Below are 19,549 nucleotides of genomic sequence, written 5' to 3' on the forward strand. Positions count from 1 at the left end.
ACCCATCTCACCCTTGTCCAGAACTGAGGGAGATTTGGGGGAGCAGAGAGGTTGGAGAGAGGAACTGAGAAGTAGAATGGAAAGCTGGGGGTCTGGCTGGGAACTGGAGCCTGGGAAATTATCCTTAGTGGGATGGGGCTGGGGCTGCAGGGAAGCAGAGGCCTCCACTGCGTGGGGGAGGCGAGCCAGAGCCCTACAGAAATGATAAAACCAATGCAATAAAGAAAGAAGGGCCCCGGGCTGTTCAGCTGGGGGCTGCTCTGGCTGCGGGGAGGGGCTCGGGCAGAAGGGGAGGGGCCCCTTGGATAGTCTCCCCGAAGGGTGGGGCTCACGCGCCGCCCAGGTTCAGGGGCCCTGCATTTGTACCTTGTCAGCACTCGGGAGATAGGGGGTCTCAGAAGAGCTCTTGTAGTCAGGTCCAGAACAAAACTCAGGGTGTGTGTAAAACCCAGCCGCGGCAAGCCTGTGCTTAAGAGCTTTTAATACAACCCAACACCCATTTAGTCCCAGCCTAAACTGAATGATTTCCCTTTGATCTCGCTGCCGTTTGGGAGGAGGAAGTGCCAAACTGATACACAAGGGGGAAAAAATTCATTTGATTGCGTGGGGTGGGGGGCCTGTTGCAAAACGTCAGCTCTAAAGAGTATCGGGCGCTTAAATCTCCCAGATTTCTCCGAGCCCCAGGTTAGGGGCTGAGCGGAGCTTCCCCTTTAAGAGGCTGTTCCTTGTGAATGGAATCGCGCCTCCCCCTCGCTGGGAGAGCTCCCTGTGCAATTCGCCAGGGCCCCCCACTCACGCCTCCTTCTCCCCTCACGCCAGCAGCAGCAGCAGCCGGGGCCCCTGCCCCTGCCTCTGCCCGGGCCTCCGGAGGGCTGCTCCGGGCGAGATTGGCCGAGGCCAGAATGGGAGCGGCAGAGGGGTGGGAGGAGGGCCGCCGCTCGCGCCTGGGCAGCAGGGCGGGGCCGTGGCTCCTGGCGGACTGAGCGGGAGAGAAGAACCCAAAGGCCACCGAGATTGGGGCGAAACACTTCCCGCCGGCCAGCATCATGTCCACCAAAGCGGAGCAGTGTAAGTAGCGGGCGCCCGGGGCTCGGTCCCGGGCCCTCCCCTGGGAAAGGAGGGCGCAGCCAGGGCTGGGGGGTTGCTGGGGTGTGGCCGGGTGCGGCGGCGGAGGGGCGCTGCACTGTCCATGGTCCTGGGAGCTGGCCACGGGGGCGGATGGCAGGAGGAGGGTGTGTCGGGGGGGATCTATTACACGGCCCCTGCAATGGATCAGCTGCCTGTCCCTGCGCGCTGAGCTGTGTTGGGGTGTCTGGCTGTCTCTGCAGTGCGATTTATTTCACACAACTGATGAGAAACCCTATCAAGGGTGGCCAGTTTGTGCTCTGATGTTATCTGAGTTAAAAACCGGAGGCCTTTCTGCCTTGTTCCAAGACAGGAGGAAGGAGGATAGAAGGGAAGCCAGGCCCTGCGACCTAGTTCTGGTTAGGGCCTGGTTTTAGGTGTTTTGATCAGTCTCCCTTGCTGTAAATGGCAGCTGTGGGTTAAAGCTTCCCAGCCTTTGTTCAATGCTGTTGTACATCATTTTCAGTGTCTGTTCTCTTCCCTAGGAAGTCTTGCACTTGGTGATTTTTCAATACCTGTGCTGATACTAACCCCAGTCTCCAAACTGTTTTGGTTGCTTTTAATAGCCCTTAAAGGTTTCACTTATTGCTTTGCATGCTTACCAATGAGATAATATTTACATGCTCCATTAAAAGGAAAGCAACATAATTATGTGTTGGGGGCAGGAATGGGAGGAAATGATTGATTGGTTTGGTTTGGCTTGTGGATTTAGTGATAAAATACAGAGCCTAACACTTCTTGATCACTAGCCCTGATCAGTAGTGACCCAAAGTGAGCTCACAGCTTCATTGGCTTGTATGAATTGAAGTGCGGGTTTAGCTTAGGTCCTAGTGTCTGTATCAAAAAGTCACCCAACTAATTGTCTGAAGCGTCTCCGCAGAGAGCCCACAGATTGAACTAACATAGAATGTGATCTGCCCCTCACAGTCTTAGAAGTGGTCTACCCATGAAGAAGCTCGTTGACAGAGCAGGGAAGCTGGCCTGCTGCTGTGGCTCACACTATGCATCTTCTGTGTATATTCAGAAGTCATCGTTCTCTTGCCTTGTCTATGCTATTGTTTCTGACAATTCCCCACTGCTGCTAACAAACACCAGGGGAGCTCCGTTGACTTATACCCTTGAGTGGCTGCTAGTAGCCACTGACATTTTAACTGCCGTGTTTTCTAGATCTACTCTGCCAGCAAAGTCAGATGATGGTTATTAGAATGCAAGCAGCTGGCCCACATCAGAACTCCGACTATTGTTACTACTGTTAATAACTGGCATATTTGCTAGTGCAATAGCAGGAAATTTTAAGAAAAATGCCACTGTAGACCAGCACTGAATCCATATAACCTTTTCTCCTGATGCACTATCTTAATGGTGTGTCAGGATTGCTCTTTGATCAAGGACTTAGAGTGCTTCTGGCCCAGCTGGAATCATTTCATGTGACATTTTGGATGTTGAAATTCACTTCGCTCTCTGGTCCATGTCTGTTGATCTTCAGGTTATTTACAGGCCTTTGCCTGATTAGGACAAAGGGGCATCTTTTTTTTTTATTTAAACTTTTGGGGTTAATCTCTTAGTTACAGTAGCTGATATTTTTGTCTTTTAAGTGTTGTGCTGATGGTCTAGATGCATCCTTTATGGAGGGTGCATTTTTATAAATCAAGGGATGGTGTCCCTAGCCTCTGTTTGCCAGAATGGATCACTTGATGATTACCTGTTCTGTTCATTCCCTCTGAAGCACCTGGCATTGGCCACAGCATCCCAGACAGGATGCTGGGCTAGATGGACCTTTGGTCTGATCTAGTATGGCCATTCTTATGCTCTTAAAAATGAAAGAGAATTCTGTAGTCCCTCTCTGAATGATGCAATGTTCTGCTCTCGCCCATTGTGCTACTTTTTTTCTCTGTCTTTCCCACATTTTCTGAACATCTCCCCCTTCTCATGCTACTCTGTATCTCACCTCTGATTACTTCACATTGATATATGGAACAGTTCCTTCTGCTTCATCCACCCTCTCCACCAGCACCATTTCTGATATTTTCCCTTGCTGTTATCAGCCTTCGCGTTCTCTCACCCCTAATGTTCTTGGCCTGTTCTACTCTGAGCTTCTTTCACTCACTCTGCAGGCTGCTATTTACTCTTTCTCCCCCTTGTGCTGCTCTGGAACCCTCACTTTGGTACCACCTTCTCCCTGTTTCTTTTAGTTTTAAGGACTTACCCCCCTTTTTTACAGTTTTGGTGTATACATTGGTTTTAAATGGGATTCACTTATGGATCCAGATCATGGATTTCTCCTCTGTTCCGGTCCTGAAGCTGGCTTTGTCCTCCTCATGATGCTTAAGGTTGGGGTTACAGAAATTCCTAACGCACTGAATTTCTGTTTTATAATATGTTTATCAAAGCTTCTCCCTTGCCTAGCTCTTTATGGCATTGTAAAGTGTGTTTATTTGCTCTTTGCATAATTCCAATTCTCTTTCACCTGCACTTTTTGACAAATGGTGATGATTTCCAATAAGAATTATCCTGGCTTATGCACCACTACCAGGCTACCCCTCAAGCCTCAACTGATGCTGTCACTGCTACTGTCCTGCTTGACTGGCAGGCAAGAACCAGATTGTCTCAGGTAGGTGCGACAAGCAATGATGAGTCCAGAACTTACCATGAAACAACTGAAAAAACTAAAGTGAAAGAATACACAGACCAGATCAGAAGAGCAAAAATTCCAATCCTAATCATTGGTGGTGTAGAACTTCTCAGGAATACATGACCAAGCAACAGTTTGTCCCCTGCTGCTCTGAGCAATAGCAGGTCATCCTAACAAAAGGTGACAGCCAATAGAGGGTCACAGGAGGTCACCTGCTCATGGCACTCTTCTTTATTCTCTACCTGGGTCTCCTTCTGAGCACATTCTGAAAAGTAAAGTGAATGATACTCATCATTAGGCCTATCACCACAGCATTCCAATGGAGCTGAGCTATTGCACAGTATAGCACCCACTGACAGCAAACAACCTGGAGATCACCCGTTAATTCCTTTTTCCTCCAGTAATAAAAACTGGCATCTGCTCATGGTAAGTAATGTTCTGGGAATGCCCACTATCCTCTATTTTCCTGCCCAGGACTTTGAAACAACCAAGGAGACCATCTCCAAAGAATCCAACCTAGATTTTGCACTTGTGTCAGAGGCTCAAAGAGGAATCTGGGAGTTTAGATGCACATGCAGCGTGGAGGTAGACATTGAAGCTAGCAGATGTTTACGTCAACATTTTAAAACATGGATAGCTAAAACTAGGCTCCTAAATCCATATTTAGACACATCAGTACAAGTGGCCTGATTTTTCTAAAGTGTTGAACACCTGCATTTTCTATTGAAGATAATAGGATTTGTGGATGCTCAAGACTTTTCAAAATCAGTTATTTATAATCCAATGCCTGCACTGGATTTAGGAGCCTATCTTTAGGTACCAAGGTTTGCAATTTGATTTAGTGCTTTCATTGAAAAAAGCTCTCAGTAACCTGGGACATAACAATTAAATTTCTATGGGAGGTGTGGTCTGATAGCAAAAGCAACATGAAGTGACTCATTTTACAAACACAATTATTATCTAGCTATTGCATTTATGAATGTTCTTTTATGTTGATTGATTTCATTTGGGCACTAACCCTCTTAATAGAAATAAACAGGTTTCCTACTTTGCACAAAACAGCACTCCTGACATGCTTTGCCGTCTCTTGAAAACAACTGGCTGTAGAGATGAATGAGGCTCTTTAAAATACAGCTTGACTAATATCTCTGGCATCGGTTTTCCTATTTCAGTTATGGACATCTGACTGCGTAGCATGGCACCTGCAATGAACTATAAATCCAGCTGTGAGTTGTTCTTTGGTTGGGAACTCTGATTTGTGACCTGATTATTTTACAAATCTACTAGGCTTCGTATCCTTTACACGAGGGAGACTGGCATCACAAACAACATTTAGTAAATAGAAAAGGCTCTCTCCTAATCTAATCCATGTATTTATACTGTATGACTCTCCTTACCATGGAATCTGAGCACCTACGCAAAGGATATTCTCTAGTCTAGTTGTCTAACGAGATTTTGGGAACAGGGGTCCATATTCTTCCGTATTTGTAAAGGGCCATTTACACCTATAAGGCTGTATCAGTAAACAGTAATAACAGACGTTATGCGCAGGGAGAATAAATGGTGTACTAGAAAAGCTTTATCCATTTAAATCTGAGGTGCCTATTTTGCTCACAAGTGGAGAACCCAAATGCACCAGTTCTGGTAACCAGAATGTCATAGATATTGTGGTGGAGGGAAAGAAAGCCTTCCTTGCCTTGCATAATCACTGAATAAGATTTAACACATTTATTCTGTAGTCATTCAGAACTCAGAGCATGATTTTTGCTACTGGATTCTTTAGCCTTCTATTTTGTTCATCCCACCCATCTGTATATCATTGTATTGAGTCCACTGAATGGATAGTTGAGGACAAAATATGACCAGTGTGACCCACAAGGCCATCAATACCCAGTTGGATGCACAAATGTAGCTTGTTTATGCAAAAAATTTGCTAGTGCAAAGATACAAACATGAAAAATTGCACACTGGAAAAAAAGGAGACTTTGAGGGGACTCTTTTTTTTTAATTATGAAAGTTATCCATAAAATTAGAGCTACAGCCTCAACCTGAGCTCCCCTTTAGGCATACACAATTTTGTGCAGGGGTCATGGGGAAAAAATAAAATGTGATCATGTAATTAAAATCAGTATCATAATGCATACATCCAACAGGGCTGAATTCAGGTTGCATAGGCAACCTTAATTCTGGCATTTCCTAACTTTTAAGAGCTTGGCTTTGCAATCTGAATATTTTTACCATAGTTTTTGTATTTAATAAATATATAGAATAGTTCACTTGGGGGAGCTGATCAAAGCAAAATATATACAGTAAATCTGTTCAAGAGATACCTACATTTAGCTGTAGTCTGGCATGTTGTGATGGATGGCCTTACCTTGTTCCTAAATTGTTTTATGTATCTATAGAGCAGGATTTTCACCAGTGCTAGCATTGCCCAGTTCTGCTTCCACTGAAGTCAATGGGATTTTTAACACTGACTTGAATAGGTGCAGAGTCAGGTCAGTGCTGAGTGCTTGGAAAATCCCACCCGTAATGTTCCTCATTGCAGAGAGAAAAGTGAACATGCACTTAGAAGTTCTCTTCTTTGTTAAAGAAGAGTTAAAGCATTTAAAATCTTAAGCTGTGCTGACATTTATTATGTCATGTTGTCCACTCTTGGAGAATGACAACAACAAAGTGACATAATGAAGTAGCATCAGTATTTCATATTAACAAAAATGTTGACCTTTTCTATAGCTATAGTGTATTTGTTTGCTGTGGTATTGTACAGAAAATAGGGGTGCCCTCTAAGCTTAGGCCTATAACTGATTTACGTGCTGAGCTTTCTTTACAATTACCCACAGAGTGACTTTTATGGTAGAAAATAGAAGACCAGCAGTCCATTTGCAGGTATTCTGTCATGAATAGGGAAAGGAACTTATTAGAATAAGGAAAATGCTATGCTTTCTAAAGCTACGATTTCTCCCCCTGCACTTCACTGTAGAAAAGCCGCTTTGAACCATCCCTGACCCCACCCCGCCTCTGACCAGGCTGCCTGCTATAGATGTAAATAAACTGTACACAGTCTTACACAATTGATTCACTACATGGCCTAGAGCAAACCACTGAGTTTCTCTTTGCCTCAGGTTATCCATACATAAATTGACTGTAGTAATACTTATCCATCTCACGTGAGTTTTGTGTGACTTACTGAATAAATAATTATTACTCCCCCTTTTTGACCTAAGTGGCTAGTCAAAATGTGGAACCCTGTACATGTTCCAGTTGGGAGGAGAAATTGGTGGTAGTCAGATATTTCTTGGATACAGTTTATTTTGTTTACAAAGAATGTACAAAGTCCTGTGTCTCTGAGCGCAGAAGGAAACAAACAACTTCTTTTGCTCACAGCACCAAGAGCACTCTTTTGAGCCTGAGCCTGTGACCCAAAAACCTCTCCCTAGATTTCTTCCCGGGTTAGCTACATGCCTTCAGCTGCTGCTGCAGGTGCTCTCTCACTCAGTCTGTTCTTGGCTGACCTTAGTTTCTGTGTGATCTCTCTTCCCTTATACCCACACACATACCCAAAACAATACTCAGACAGGAGCTCCCTGGGTTCACACACACCTTTTGTCTTAGGTGGGGCTTATGCATATAGTTATAGTTCACATCTACCAATCTCAATGAGGTTTGAACTCAACCCATGACAAGGTTTCACCCAGCTCATAACATTATAAATGAGGCTTGAAATCCATGAATGGAAAACACGAGACAGGCACTAAGTGTTTGACCTTTTAGCACAGAGTAGGACAGATTTAAAAATACTATATAAAATGTTCCCCTTTTCTTCCTTCCTTCATCAGAGTATTCAATTCATTCAGCCACAATAAAGATTGGAAAGACTTGTCTCTTAGGTTTAGCTCACTGCATGAATTTTAACAATACAGTAGGGGTAGAAAACTGATATGGTGTCTTAACCTGAACTAAGCTAAATGAAAGTCTCTGTGTTTTTTTTTTTAATCCAGTTGCTTCCAAGATCCGCTACCTACAGGAATACCATAACCGCGTTCTTCACAACATTTACCCTGTGCCCTCTGGAACTGACATTGCAAACACTCTGAAATACTTTTCTCAGACTTTATTGAGGTAAGTTTTAAATTATGCTCTTCAAGAGAAAAAATGTTAGGGGATATGTATTGATTTCTTCTTGGTTAATGGATCTTATGGATCAATGCTCAACCAGAAGGAGTCAGAGATCAATTTAATTAAAAATATGGTATAAATAAATTACAGCATTGGCTGTTGCCCAATTTGCCCAGTTGAGTTGCTTGTTGAGTGGCTGATTCTAGAACAAAATCTGGTTTGCTTGGACCTATTCTAGGTTAGTGGAGTGCACACATGTGCTTGAAGTAAAGAAGAGAGAAGGTTGCTATAAAATTTCACAAGTTTGACTGTGACCGCTCTGAGAATCCTAAAGCTGTAGGATCCTACTGAGATGAGCCTGAGCAGCAGAACTAGAAGCTGAGCTGTCCCATAGTTCAGTGGGCTTTCAGATCTGGATTTTGGTTCAGCCTATTATAGCAATGGGCATAGGCACAAAGTTTGGATCCAGATCTGGATCTGAATGACATGAACGGTTCAGAGTTGTTCTGATCTAGGGATTTGGTTTAGTCCATTCTAGTTGCAATATAAAAACAAATAAGTTCAAAGTATGATTAGAGAATAGGTTTAGATAGGTGATATCACCTTTCAACTTGTTAAAGAGAGCTGTTATAGGTTTGGGATTTCATTAGGAACATTACTTATATTCCAGTTTTCCCACAGTATAATGGATTCATTGACCTAAATTTTCAAAGTGGCCTTGAGATGGCCTTTGACATTGCAGATATAATTTTTGTATGCCTACATTTTTGTGGCATATTTTTTCATATGCAGATAGTTTTGAGTTCACGGTGCATTTTTGTGTATAACTACCTGATTTGCACCTACAAAAATATATACGCTTAGAAAATTGCACCCATACTTTCAGAGGCTGCTTTGGAAGTTTGGCCAATCTTGGAGAGAAGAAACATTCTCTCTTGCTCTAAAATATGTTAACAAGCAAGTATTAAAGTTGAATGAAAAACTCATTGAGAGCCCACATTCAGAGACCATGGAATTCAGAAACACTCCATGTTCTGTTTTAACAGGAAAAATACATATGTAGAAATACATGTTACCTGAGTGAAGCAGCTAGTTTTGTAGGTTACAAAAGCAGAATTTAGAGGTCTGCACAACTCTTTATGTGTGGCTGTTTTAAGTCTGCAGAATTGTTAATTCCATATGAAGGGAGCAATTCCATTTAACTTCTTTATTTCATGCTAGAGGTTGGACTGAACCAAAACCCTGGTACTGATTACCCTGACCTTGATAAGATTTGAGGTGGTACTCACAGTGTATATTCAGATTTGGATATAATTTCAAAGATGGCCTCTTTCTTTATAATGAGCAAATCAAAATGCTGAATCTGAACATCCCCCAAATTAGGGAGAGGGCATTAGAAATCCAGCCCTAGATCCAGATCTGAATTTCATATAGTCCATTGCCTGTATCCTCAAAACAGGCCAGATCAAATCTCTAATCCAGACCTCCTTTAACTTTGGAGTGTTTGAAATCTGGTTCTGGACCTGGGTGCTGTGGTGTGAGCCCACCACAACTTCATGCACCTGTTCACACCAAGACAGGGATTAGACAAAACACCTTACCCTACACTGAGTGTGTGGCAAGTGGAAAGAAGGAAACTCCTGTCCAGTGCATGCAATTCCGCTTTCAGGGATCTTAAGTCGGTTTATCCTAAACAAACATCTCAAGACCCTGGCTTGCTCAAGACTTTGTTCAAGAGTTTCCCTGAAGCCTTCTTTCTGCCTCTCACACTATCACCGCGTACACAGTCATTATGGCACAATGGAGTATAAACACAGTCAAATATACCCCATTCAGTTGTTAGCATACTAGGTCTTAGCAGGTGTAGTTTTTGCAACCTGTTGTACCTTGACAGTACAGTTACTTTTCTGTGTTATAAACATATTGTCTTAGTTCTTCTGAGTGGGGCAGTCCCACTGTTTTGGGTCAAAGTCATATCTGGTGTAATACCAGTAGCTTCAGTTTAGTTGCAACAAGGATTAACTTGGTCCTTTCGTTTATATACATTCAATGATGTAACAGACTCAGGGGTGGGGGTGGGAAGAAGTGGCTATGGTTGAAAAAAGTGAGGCATTTACTTTTTATGAATAAACATCACATAAAATCACCATACACAATGCATAACATATTGATTCATTTAGCTCCTCCTCAATTTTCTCTTTGGGCAGAAGCATTTCTTTACATTACAGCATGAATTTAAGTTTCATGCATTTCTCATTTCCAGCCTTTCCTCCCTCACTTTAGGATTGACCTAGAACATAATAAACGTCTTATAGACTACCTGCTTCTTTCTTGTTTTCTGAGGAAAAAACTCCCTCTGTGCATTTCTTAACTACAGACAAAATTATTTATTTAATGAACAGTTATTAATGCACAAGATATTTTTTACTGCTTTTCCTGGGTATGGAGACATGCAATTTCTCTGGCACCATTTCTCAAAGAAACACCTCGGGAAGGTAGTAATTTGGAGAGTGGCCTAAGTTGCAGCAAGGGAGCCCAAACTTTGACCAGTTAAGAGATGCATTGGCAACTCATTTGCATACAGTGGGACAGATTCAGTATGGAGGTGCCTGCAGATACTACAGGTCCCAGTGTACAGTGCTCCATATTGAGTAGAAAAGGGAACGAGCTACAGTGGCCAGATCTGAATCTGCAGCCAAACTTTCTCAGAGTTCAGGATTGTTATTGGATCTGGAGTTTTGACTGGTCGCATTATAGAATTTGGGGTCAGCTGCATATCCAGATCCAGAGATCCTCTGAGTTTGGGGTGGTAGGAACTGGGGCTTTGGTAAGGGCACATCTCTAATACCTGAATTGAATAGAAGGCCTCTATGATCAAGATGGAGTATTGTATGCTGGGACCTGTAGTTTCTATGAGTCCCACCTTTATATTAAGGAAGAGGGAGGCCCTGAGATGAGTGTTAGCCATCATGGCCTTACGCTTTCCAAAACAAGGATTTATTAATTTTGTAATGGCCCTCCTGGAAATATTGCTCCCAGGGGCAGCACTTCTAGGCAGTGACATGTTGGCAAGTGAAGGAACTGAATTTGGTGGGTAACTGGGTAGCATCTGTTCAGAGAGAGGGGTTGAATGAAATTTAATACCTCCACATCTCAAATCAGAAGCTGCAAAATGTATCATATGAAAGTCAACCAAATTTAAAAAAGCAAATCCAAAAAAGAGGAATCAGCACTCTGATAATTCACTTTTAAAATCCTAATAGATCTTGGTTGGTTTACTGATATGATTTCATAAAAACTGACAGAACAGTCTTGTTACCACTTTTCTTAGACTGGACATTGGGTAACAGAAACCAAAATAATTTACAGGCATACAAGGCACAATAAGAAAAAAACAACTATGCAGTAACTTTTCTTAGGGTAGATTATATTGTATATATATATAACATCTGCATACTTGACAGATCAGGCATGCCTGACTATAGCCACCTTTGCTCAGAGATGTAATTATAAAAATTTTAATATATATGGCAAATAAATCAGGCCCTCTCTTGCAAACACATAAGCATGAGTGAAACTTTCTCATGTGAGTTGTCACACTGACTTCTATGGGACAACACGTGAGTAAAGTTCACGTGTGTTTAAGTATTTGAAAGATTGGGGCCTGAATTCTGTGTAGGGTGGGTGGAATTTTCAAAAGTGCTTACCATTGACCTAACTCTACTCCACTGAAGTCAATGGATGTTTCAATGCCACACCTATACTTTACTGGTTTTAACATTGACTTCAATGGGAGTAGTGGTATGCCAACACTGGCCACTTTTGGAAGCTCACCCTATAGGTACGGTACATGTAAAACAAGTTGGTCTATTGTTTAATATATTAAAATAGTATATGATACTTTTATAGGAGCATGAAAAAGTTTATTATCTAGCCCTGTAATGCATATTCATTTTCTGTTAGGCTAGCCAAAATATACCTTTGTTGCTTAAGCAGCAATTTATTCTATTTTTAAAATTATTAATCATTTCAGAACAATTGGACTAACGTGTTTATAACAATTTTAAAAAGACATAGCAAGCTGGTTGATTTTTAGTCTCTATTTTGATGCCCACTAAACTATTTTAATTTTTGAAATTATCTTTCCTTTAGTCTGTAGTGAGTTTTGTTGAATAATAACGTAAGTAGCAGCAGGAATGTATGATAACACACTGTCTGATGTGCAGTTCTATAACTGGTATTGCTTGCTTAGCCCTTAGATTTGGAAGTACCTATTTACCAAAAGAGTGTTTGTATTCATAAAATAAAATGTTTCCTCCCCAAATATGGGCAAAATTAGAAACACACATAAACAACCATTATCATTAGCTCTCAAACATATGCTAAAGATCATCTACTATATATTATTTTATAGCTTCTCCAAATGTAGTTTAGTTAACATTTTAGAAATATTATATTATTTCTAAATCCATGTGCCTGTTTAAACTTCATTATCTCAAATGATACTGACGGAATGTCATGAAACAGTATCATAAAATACATACAGACATTATTTTGATGCGATAAACATGTGATTTTTAAGACTATCTTAACAAACCCACATGTTTATTCTTTGCTAAAACATGTTTCTGAAAGTGCCACACCTATATTTTACAAGTTTTCACTCCCTTGGTTCAAACAATGTTACTGAAAAAATATTTCCCCCAAACCTTCTCAGAAGCAAATTCTCCAGCTATTTGGACACAGCTATTCTTTTCATAGCAAGCAGCTCAATTCCCAAATTCTGCTTAACTGTGAAACATGGGTATGGCACTGAAACATGCATTTTTATATTTTTGCTCCTTATGAACCAGATAACACATGAGATGCAATGAAAATTTTTACAAACGGCAATTTTTAATTTTACTCTCTTGAAGCATGGAAATGAATGGTTGCTAGATTTGCCAACATACTGGTATTGGTAGAAATTGCATCTTATGTGGGGTATATCTGGTGTTTTATTATTTGTTTTATAGTGTCATTTCAATGTAATGTGCTGTTCTTTGTGTCTTTGTTGTCTCTTTTTTTTCTTTGTCCCCCCAACAGCATTTTGTCCCGCACAGGGAAGAAGGAGAATCAAGATGCCTCCAATTTGACAGTGCCCATGACCATGTGTCTTTTTCCTGTGCCATTCCCACTCACCCCATCTCTAAGACCACAGGTCAGTTCCATCAACCCTACTGTTACTCGCTCCCTCCTTTACAGCGTCCTGCGAGATGCTCCATCTGAACGCGGCCAGCAAAGTCGTGATGCTCAGTTATCAGACTACCCATCATTGGACTATCAAGGACTTTACGTGACATTGGTGACTCTGCTGGATCTAGTTCCTTTGCTACAGCATGGTCAGCATGGTAAGCAGGTCTTTGAATCCTTACCGTACACGTAGATCCAGTGCTCTGAATCCATGTGTGGTATGTAAGGCCTGGGCTACGCTACACAGTTATGTTGACGTAAGCTTCCTTGTGTCAACCTAGCTGTGGAAGTGTCTACACATAAATTTGGCTCCTGCCGATGTAAGCGCCTCTTTATGCCGATTTAGTAACACCACCTCTCTGAGTGGCATAGAGTCACGGTCAATGTAATTAGGTTGACGCAGTGTCAGTGTAGACGCTGTGTTGGTTAAATTGACTGTTCCTGGCTTTCAGGGGATGTCCCACAATGCCCCACACTGACAATTCAATTGATACAAGTGCTCCTGGTGAGGAGGTGAACTGCTGACACAAGGACCCAAGTGTGCGCGCACACAAGCGATTTAATAATTGCTGATGTAAGTTAGGTCAACATATTTTGTAGTGTAGACATGGCCTTAATAAAATAATAGAGATGGGCCTAAACTGATCTAGATTTTGAACCTATTCAAAAAATGGAAGTATTTTTATCTGGCCTTTTGGTTTGACTCCATTGAAGAGTCAGGGCCTATTTGCAAATTGTGGACCTGGCTTTGGGTTTGGATTCTGGAGCCCACTAATGCTCAGGGATGTGAGGATCAGGCCCATCTCTGAGTAAAATGTAAAGTGGATTTGATAAAAGATCGTAACAACATTTTAACAATGTAATAGAGACTGGTTTAAAATGTAACTGGGTAAAAAGAAAGGATTGTAAGTCTGAATATACAGAAATAGGGGTTTTTGCACAGTGCTTTGAATCATCTCATCACAAAATTTGTTAGATTTTGGTCACATGTTGCTATTTATATTGTTCTTAGTCAACTCCTCCAGTATTCAATTTTGTAGACTGTGGTTATCTTTACTGAAAACCTGGGGCCCAGTTCTCCCCATCTCAGGATACCAGTATCTATCTTGATTTCAGGGGGTGTTACTTGTACACTGAGGTGCAGAGAACTGTGCTCTAGGCTGCTAAGTTTTGGTAAGTATATGAATTAATTTAACAGGAAAGAGTTCCCTGTTGCTTTCAGAATTCCTTTGGGATTGATATCATATTTTGATCCCAGTAGAGATGTAGAAAGAGATGATATGATGTATGTACAGTGGATTAAAATTTGCAAGGAAACTTGTCATTTATTCCTTCCTTCAGCTTAGTAATGTCTTTAATAAAATTTAGTTATCAGAACAACTTAGATCTGTTGGGTAAGAACAATGCTGTTGTGCCTTCAGCCAGACTACTTGTGTTTTGATCCTGTCAGATTTCACAAGCTAGGCCACCCTTGTACTTAATACTTTTTCTGCAAGATGCTGAGCATTTATTGCAAGAGAGAGGCACTCTGTGTCCTGCAGTATCTGGCCCTTGCATGGAGGACCTTTGAGGAACACTAAAATGGAATACAGTAACGATTGTTAGAGCTTATAGCGTGCTTTTCGGCCATAGATCTCTAAGCTCTTTACAAAGGTAGGTATAAATATCCCCAGTTTACAGATGGGGAAACAGAGGTACAGGCTGCCTAAGTGACTTGCCCAAGGACACATAGTGAGTTAGTCACAGAGCTTGGACTAGAAACCCAGGTGCTGCAGGAGGTGGTTTTTGTGATTCATAGGAACATAGGAATTGCCAGACTGGATCAGACTCAAGGGTACCTCTAGTCCAGTATCCTGTCTCTGGCAGTGGCCGGCACCAGATACTTCAGAGGAAGGCAAATGTGGGAGAATCTACCTCCCTCCTCACAGGTCTGATCCTGATATCTAAAGATTGGCTTAAGCCCTGAAGCACAAGGTTTAATATCCCTTCCACAATTTTGGGTATAATTAATTATGATAACTCTGAATATACTTGATATCCATATAAATATCCAATCTCTTTTTAAATCTTGGTGAGTTCTTGGCCTCAATGACTTACTGTGGTAATGAATTCAACAGTTTAATCACTTGTCATGTTGAAAATACAGTGGCATTCTTCCCTCTGAGTCAGCACAGAACCAGTGCCCCAGTCTGGTGTTCTGGAGGCACTTTGCTGCTCTTTGAATGAGATTTAAAACTTAGGTTCTGCTTTCCTGTGGTTATGACAGCTTCTACGGCACTCTTTGCAAGAATAGGTTGGTTAATATACCAATGTCCTGGCCAAATTCTAACACTGATAGTGGCATTCTCCCTACCTAAACCCACGCCTCCATCCATGCTCCTGTGCTGGTTTCACAGAGTTCATTTTCCCTCTAAACTGTTGCTATTTGCTGTTAAACAGCTGCCTCCTTCCACCCTAGAAGGAAATTCATTATAATGGTGGGTGAAGTGATTCCTGTGTGTTGTTTAAATATCAACTAAATGTCTAAACAATTTTGGGGAGACAGGCACAATTTAAGTGTAAGTTATTATGATAGTTTTGTAAACAGTCCATAAACCAAAAAATACATCATGTTTTTTTTCTAATATAATGATGCTCTGTTTATTGAATTTTCTTTGACAGATCTTGGACAGTCAATTTTTTACACAACCACATGTTTGCTTCCTTTTCTCAATGATGACATCCTGAGTACTTTGCCTTATACAATGATTTCAACATTAGCCACCTTTCCACCATTTCTGCACAAGGATATTATAGAGTATCTCAGTACCTCTTTTCTACCTATGGCTATATGTAAGTGGAGTTCACTCTAATAATGTTACATTTCAGAAAGTATATAGGTTTTTGAAATAACATTAGACCATAGTTATGTTTTATTTACCATGGGGATGTGGTTACATATTAATCCACTTGCTTGCCTACAAAAAATAATTCAATGTGGCTGCTCTTACCAGAGGAAGTAAGTAGTTCTACAGAATGTCTACTTTTTATGTTGTATTACTAGCTTATTTCTTTTCACTTAAGGGGTGAAATAAAACATCTTAAGGTGATATATTGTACTTATTACACTGAGAGCTTCCAATGGCAGCAGTGGGAGTCCTGAATACAGAGCAAATGTACAGTATGGTCCTGAAAATACAGATGCACCAGCAATATGTGTAACATTTGCATCGGAATGCACATGAACAACTACGGTCAATATAACCGATGGACATCCAATGGCAGAATTTGGCTCTATCTATTTATCTTATTGTTTTGTACTGAGTAATTATGGGTGCCAATGGAATCTGTTCTAACTGTAATTGTCAGGAATTAATCTGATAGGTAGTTGATTTTCTGCTTTTCTTTGAAAAGATATTGAATTACTGCATAAAGTTAAAATCCCTGCAAGCTTTGGATTCAAAGCAGTATTGACTCTCTGTGTTTTGAACACTCATCTATGTACCTGATAAAAGCTTGCTGACCTTTCAGTAGCTGCTGTAAATACTCTATATGTCTTTTTTCACATTTCACAAATTTGGAGATTGGGGACTATAACAAGAGTCAAGTTGCACCATAACCCTTTGTTATCAGCTCTATAGACCTTTGCTGTATGCAGTGTTGTTGTGTAGCCATGTTGGTCCCAGGATATTCGAGTCCTTTATCTAACAGTATGAACTATTTCTGCATTCAGAGCTTCATTAATGGTACTGGGAGTTTTGCACAGCAAATATCTACAGAATATGGGAAGAAGCATGGTCTAGTGTCCTAAAGCCTAGAACTCTGAGGAGGTCTGTTATCTACTATTCCTGGCTCTCCCACAGATTTGCTGTGTGACCCTGGGCAGGCCATTAACAGCTCTGTACCTCAGTTTTCCCATTTGCAAAGTGGGAATAATAATACTTCCTTATATCATGAGGGTCTTGTGAGGCTTGATTCTATAATGTTTTCTAAAGCTCTTTTATATTGTGGATGGAAGGTCCTATAGAAATACAGATCAATATGCAGTAGTCTCACTGTGGTTTTAAAGAATCTTGAACTAAAGCTTTATCTATCCATTACGCTAGTCTGAAAAATGCATCCAATGCAGAACTTTCTATAGAGTGCTCCTTCAATCCTGAATTTCCTCAAATCTCTGAAACTAGTCTCCAAAACAACCTATTAAGCCTAATTCTGTCTTTAGTTAAATGGATACTAGTCCCCCCAGTAGATATTGTACATATGTAACTGAGAGCAATCGTTAGCCAATTGCCTTTTTCTAACACAGCTTTCTCAAATCACTGTATAAATCAATCCAACTCTATATTTTGTTTCTAATACCGCATGGTACCTTTTCTCTGTAGACTGTATTTTAAATGCTAGGTCAGAACTGCGGGAGAATACATATTTCGCAATATAAATTCTCACAAACAGATCGTGCCATAATAACTTGGGGATTGTTTTGAGCGGCATGTAATTACTGGGATACTGACTTGGCAGAGAATAGTTCCAGCAGAGCAGTAATTAAATCAGAGGTAATTACACTTGTGGCGTGTACATTCAGGGGTATCAATTGTATTCATTGTATGAGTGCTATGATCAGTGGGTCTGGCCATCTATAGCACATTGCTGAACTGTTTCACAGCCTCTCTTCCACTAACCCCACTTGCTTAAGCAGCTCATAATCCCAGCAATGGGCTCCACCAAGCCTTTGCTTTGTAACTCTGTTTCTGCCATCGATATCCAGAGATGAATGATGGCAGTCCAATAAATACCCTCAATCTTCAGGGCTTTCCCAGGATCCTAGCTGGTTGTGACCACTAGCTCAACACTGATCAGCCCACTAGGAGAGCAGCAGAAGCTCCAGCTAGGGTCTATTAAGTCTTATCCCCTACAATCAAAATCATAGCTCCCATATTTAAACACTGCTGTTGGTATCAGTGTCCTAGTATAGTTATCCCAGCTAGTGAGGAATGGGATTTAGTTTGAAAATAGTGTTTAAAATTATGCTGCCTAGGGACAAATCTATGCTATAGACCAGGGGGCAGCAACCTATGGCATGCGAGCCAATTTTTAATGGCATGCTGCTGTCTGCTGGACCCGGGCAGACAGCAGCGTGCCACTAAAAATCCTGCCCGGCCCGGCCCACTCTATTCCGCCTTCTGCCCACCGCTCTCTCCTTGCAGGGCAGGCAAGCTTCCCACTCCCGCCGCCTCTTCCCCCAGTGTGCAGCGTTCCTGCCCCTCCTCCTCTCCCTTTCTGCAGCTGATCAGCTGATGGCCCTTGCTACGGAGCAGGAGCGGGAGAGGTAAAAGCGGAGCCACAGCGCGCTCATTGCTCCAGGGACCTTGGGAAGGGAGTGGAATCAGGGCCTATCCCCTCCAGCCCCCTGCTGTGAGCTGCTCAGGGCAGGGGGCTGGGAGCACCCCCACAACCCCAGCCCACACCCCCAGTCCTCTGCCCTGACCCTGCACCCCTCCACACCCCCCAGCCCTCTGTCCTGAACCCTCCTCACACACACCCAGCCCTCTGCCCACAACCCCAGCCCTGACTCCGGCATCCCCCACACATCCCCAGCCCCCCCACACCACATGCCCTGACTCTTGCACCCCCCACATCCCCACTCTCACCCTGAGCACCAAACGGGAGCTCCTGCACACCGCCCCCCAACATTCCCACCTGCACCCCTCGCACCAAATGGGAGCTGCCCAGGTAAGTGCTCCACACCCAAACCTCCTGCCCCTACCCTGAGCCCCCTCCCTCATTCTAGTTCCTGGCCAGACCCTGCACCCCAACCCCCAGCCTGCTCCTTCACCCCCAGCCCTGTTCTCAGCACTCCCACCTTCATCTCAGTGCATTAGAGAGAGGAAGAGAATGGCTAAACCAGGGAGAAGGTAGGTACCTACTCTATGTGGACAGGGCCGGGACTCCAGACCGGCAGTGGGCTGAGTGGGGCCGGCAGCCAGGACCCTGGTTGGCAGGCGCCGGCGGACAGAACCCCAGACCGGCAGAGGGCTGAGTAGCAGCGGGCTGAGCCACTCAGCCCACTGCCAGTCTGGGGTCCCGGCCGCTGGCCCTGCTCAGCCCACTGCCAGCAACAGGCTGAGCGGGCCGGCGGCGTAAGATCAGCATTTTAATTTAATTTTAAATGAAGCTTCTTAAACATTTTGAAAACCTTGTTTACATACAACAATAGTTTAGTTATATAGTATATAGACTTAGAGAGAGAGACCTTCTAAAAAACATTAAAATGTATTATTGGCATGCGAAACCTTAAATTAAAGTGAATAAATGAAGACTTGGCACACCACTTCTAAAAGGTTGCTGACCCCTGCTATAGACCAACAATAGCCAGCACGCTATTCCACTCCAGCCCCACCCACCATTCCTCAACACCATTCCTCTCATTGTCCCTGTTGCCCCACTCAGTAGCTCCCCAAGCTT

The 19,549-nt window shown here is 42.4% G+C and overlaps 1 protein-coding gene across 3 annotated transcripts in view; it reads left to right on the top strand.

Moving 5' to 3' along the window:
- Positions 1–1,046: 1,046 nt before the first annotated feature.
- UNC79 (unc-79 subunit of NALCN channel complex) overlaps positions 1,047–19,549 on the top strand; it is a 145,383-nt gene continuing 126,880 nt past the window's right edge. For 2 of the 3 annotated variants that reach the window (XM_077820409.1, XM_077820410.1), the window contains exons 1-4: positions 1,047–1,068; positions 7,759–7,879; positions 12,962–13,266; positions 15,770–15,940. In XM_077820409.1, coding sequence (XP_077676535.1) covers positions 1,047–1,068; positions 7,759–7,879; positions 12,962–13,266; positions 15,770–15,940 — 619 coding nt within the window. Of the gene's footprint in view, positions 1,069–7,758; positions 7,880–12,961; positions 13,267–15,769; positions 15,941–19,549 lie in introns of those variants that run through there. The other variant, XM_077820411.1, reaches the window with a different exon arrangement.

This window comes from Eretmochelys imbricata, chromosome 6 (genome assembly GCF_965152235.1).
Source record: "Eretmochelys imbricata isolate rEreImb1 chromosome 6, rEreImb1.hap1, whole genome shotgun sequence".
NCBI classification, from domain to species: domain Eukaryota; kingdom Metazoa; phylum Chordata; order Testudines; family Cheloniidae; genus Eretmochelys; species Eretmochelys imbricata.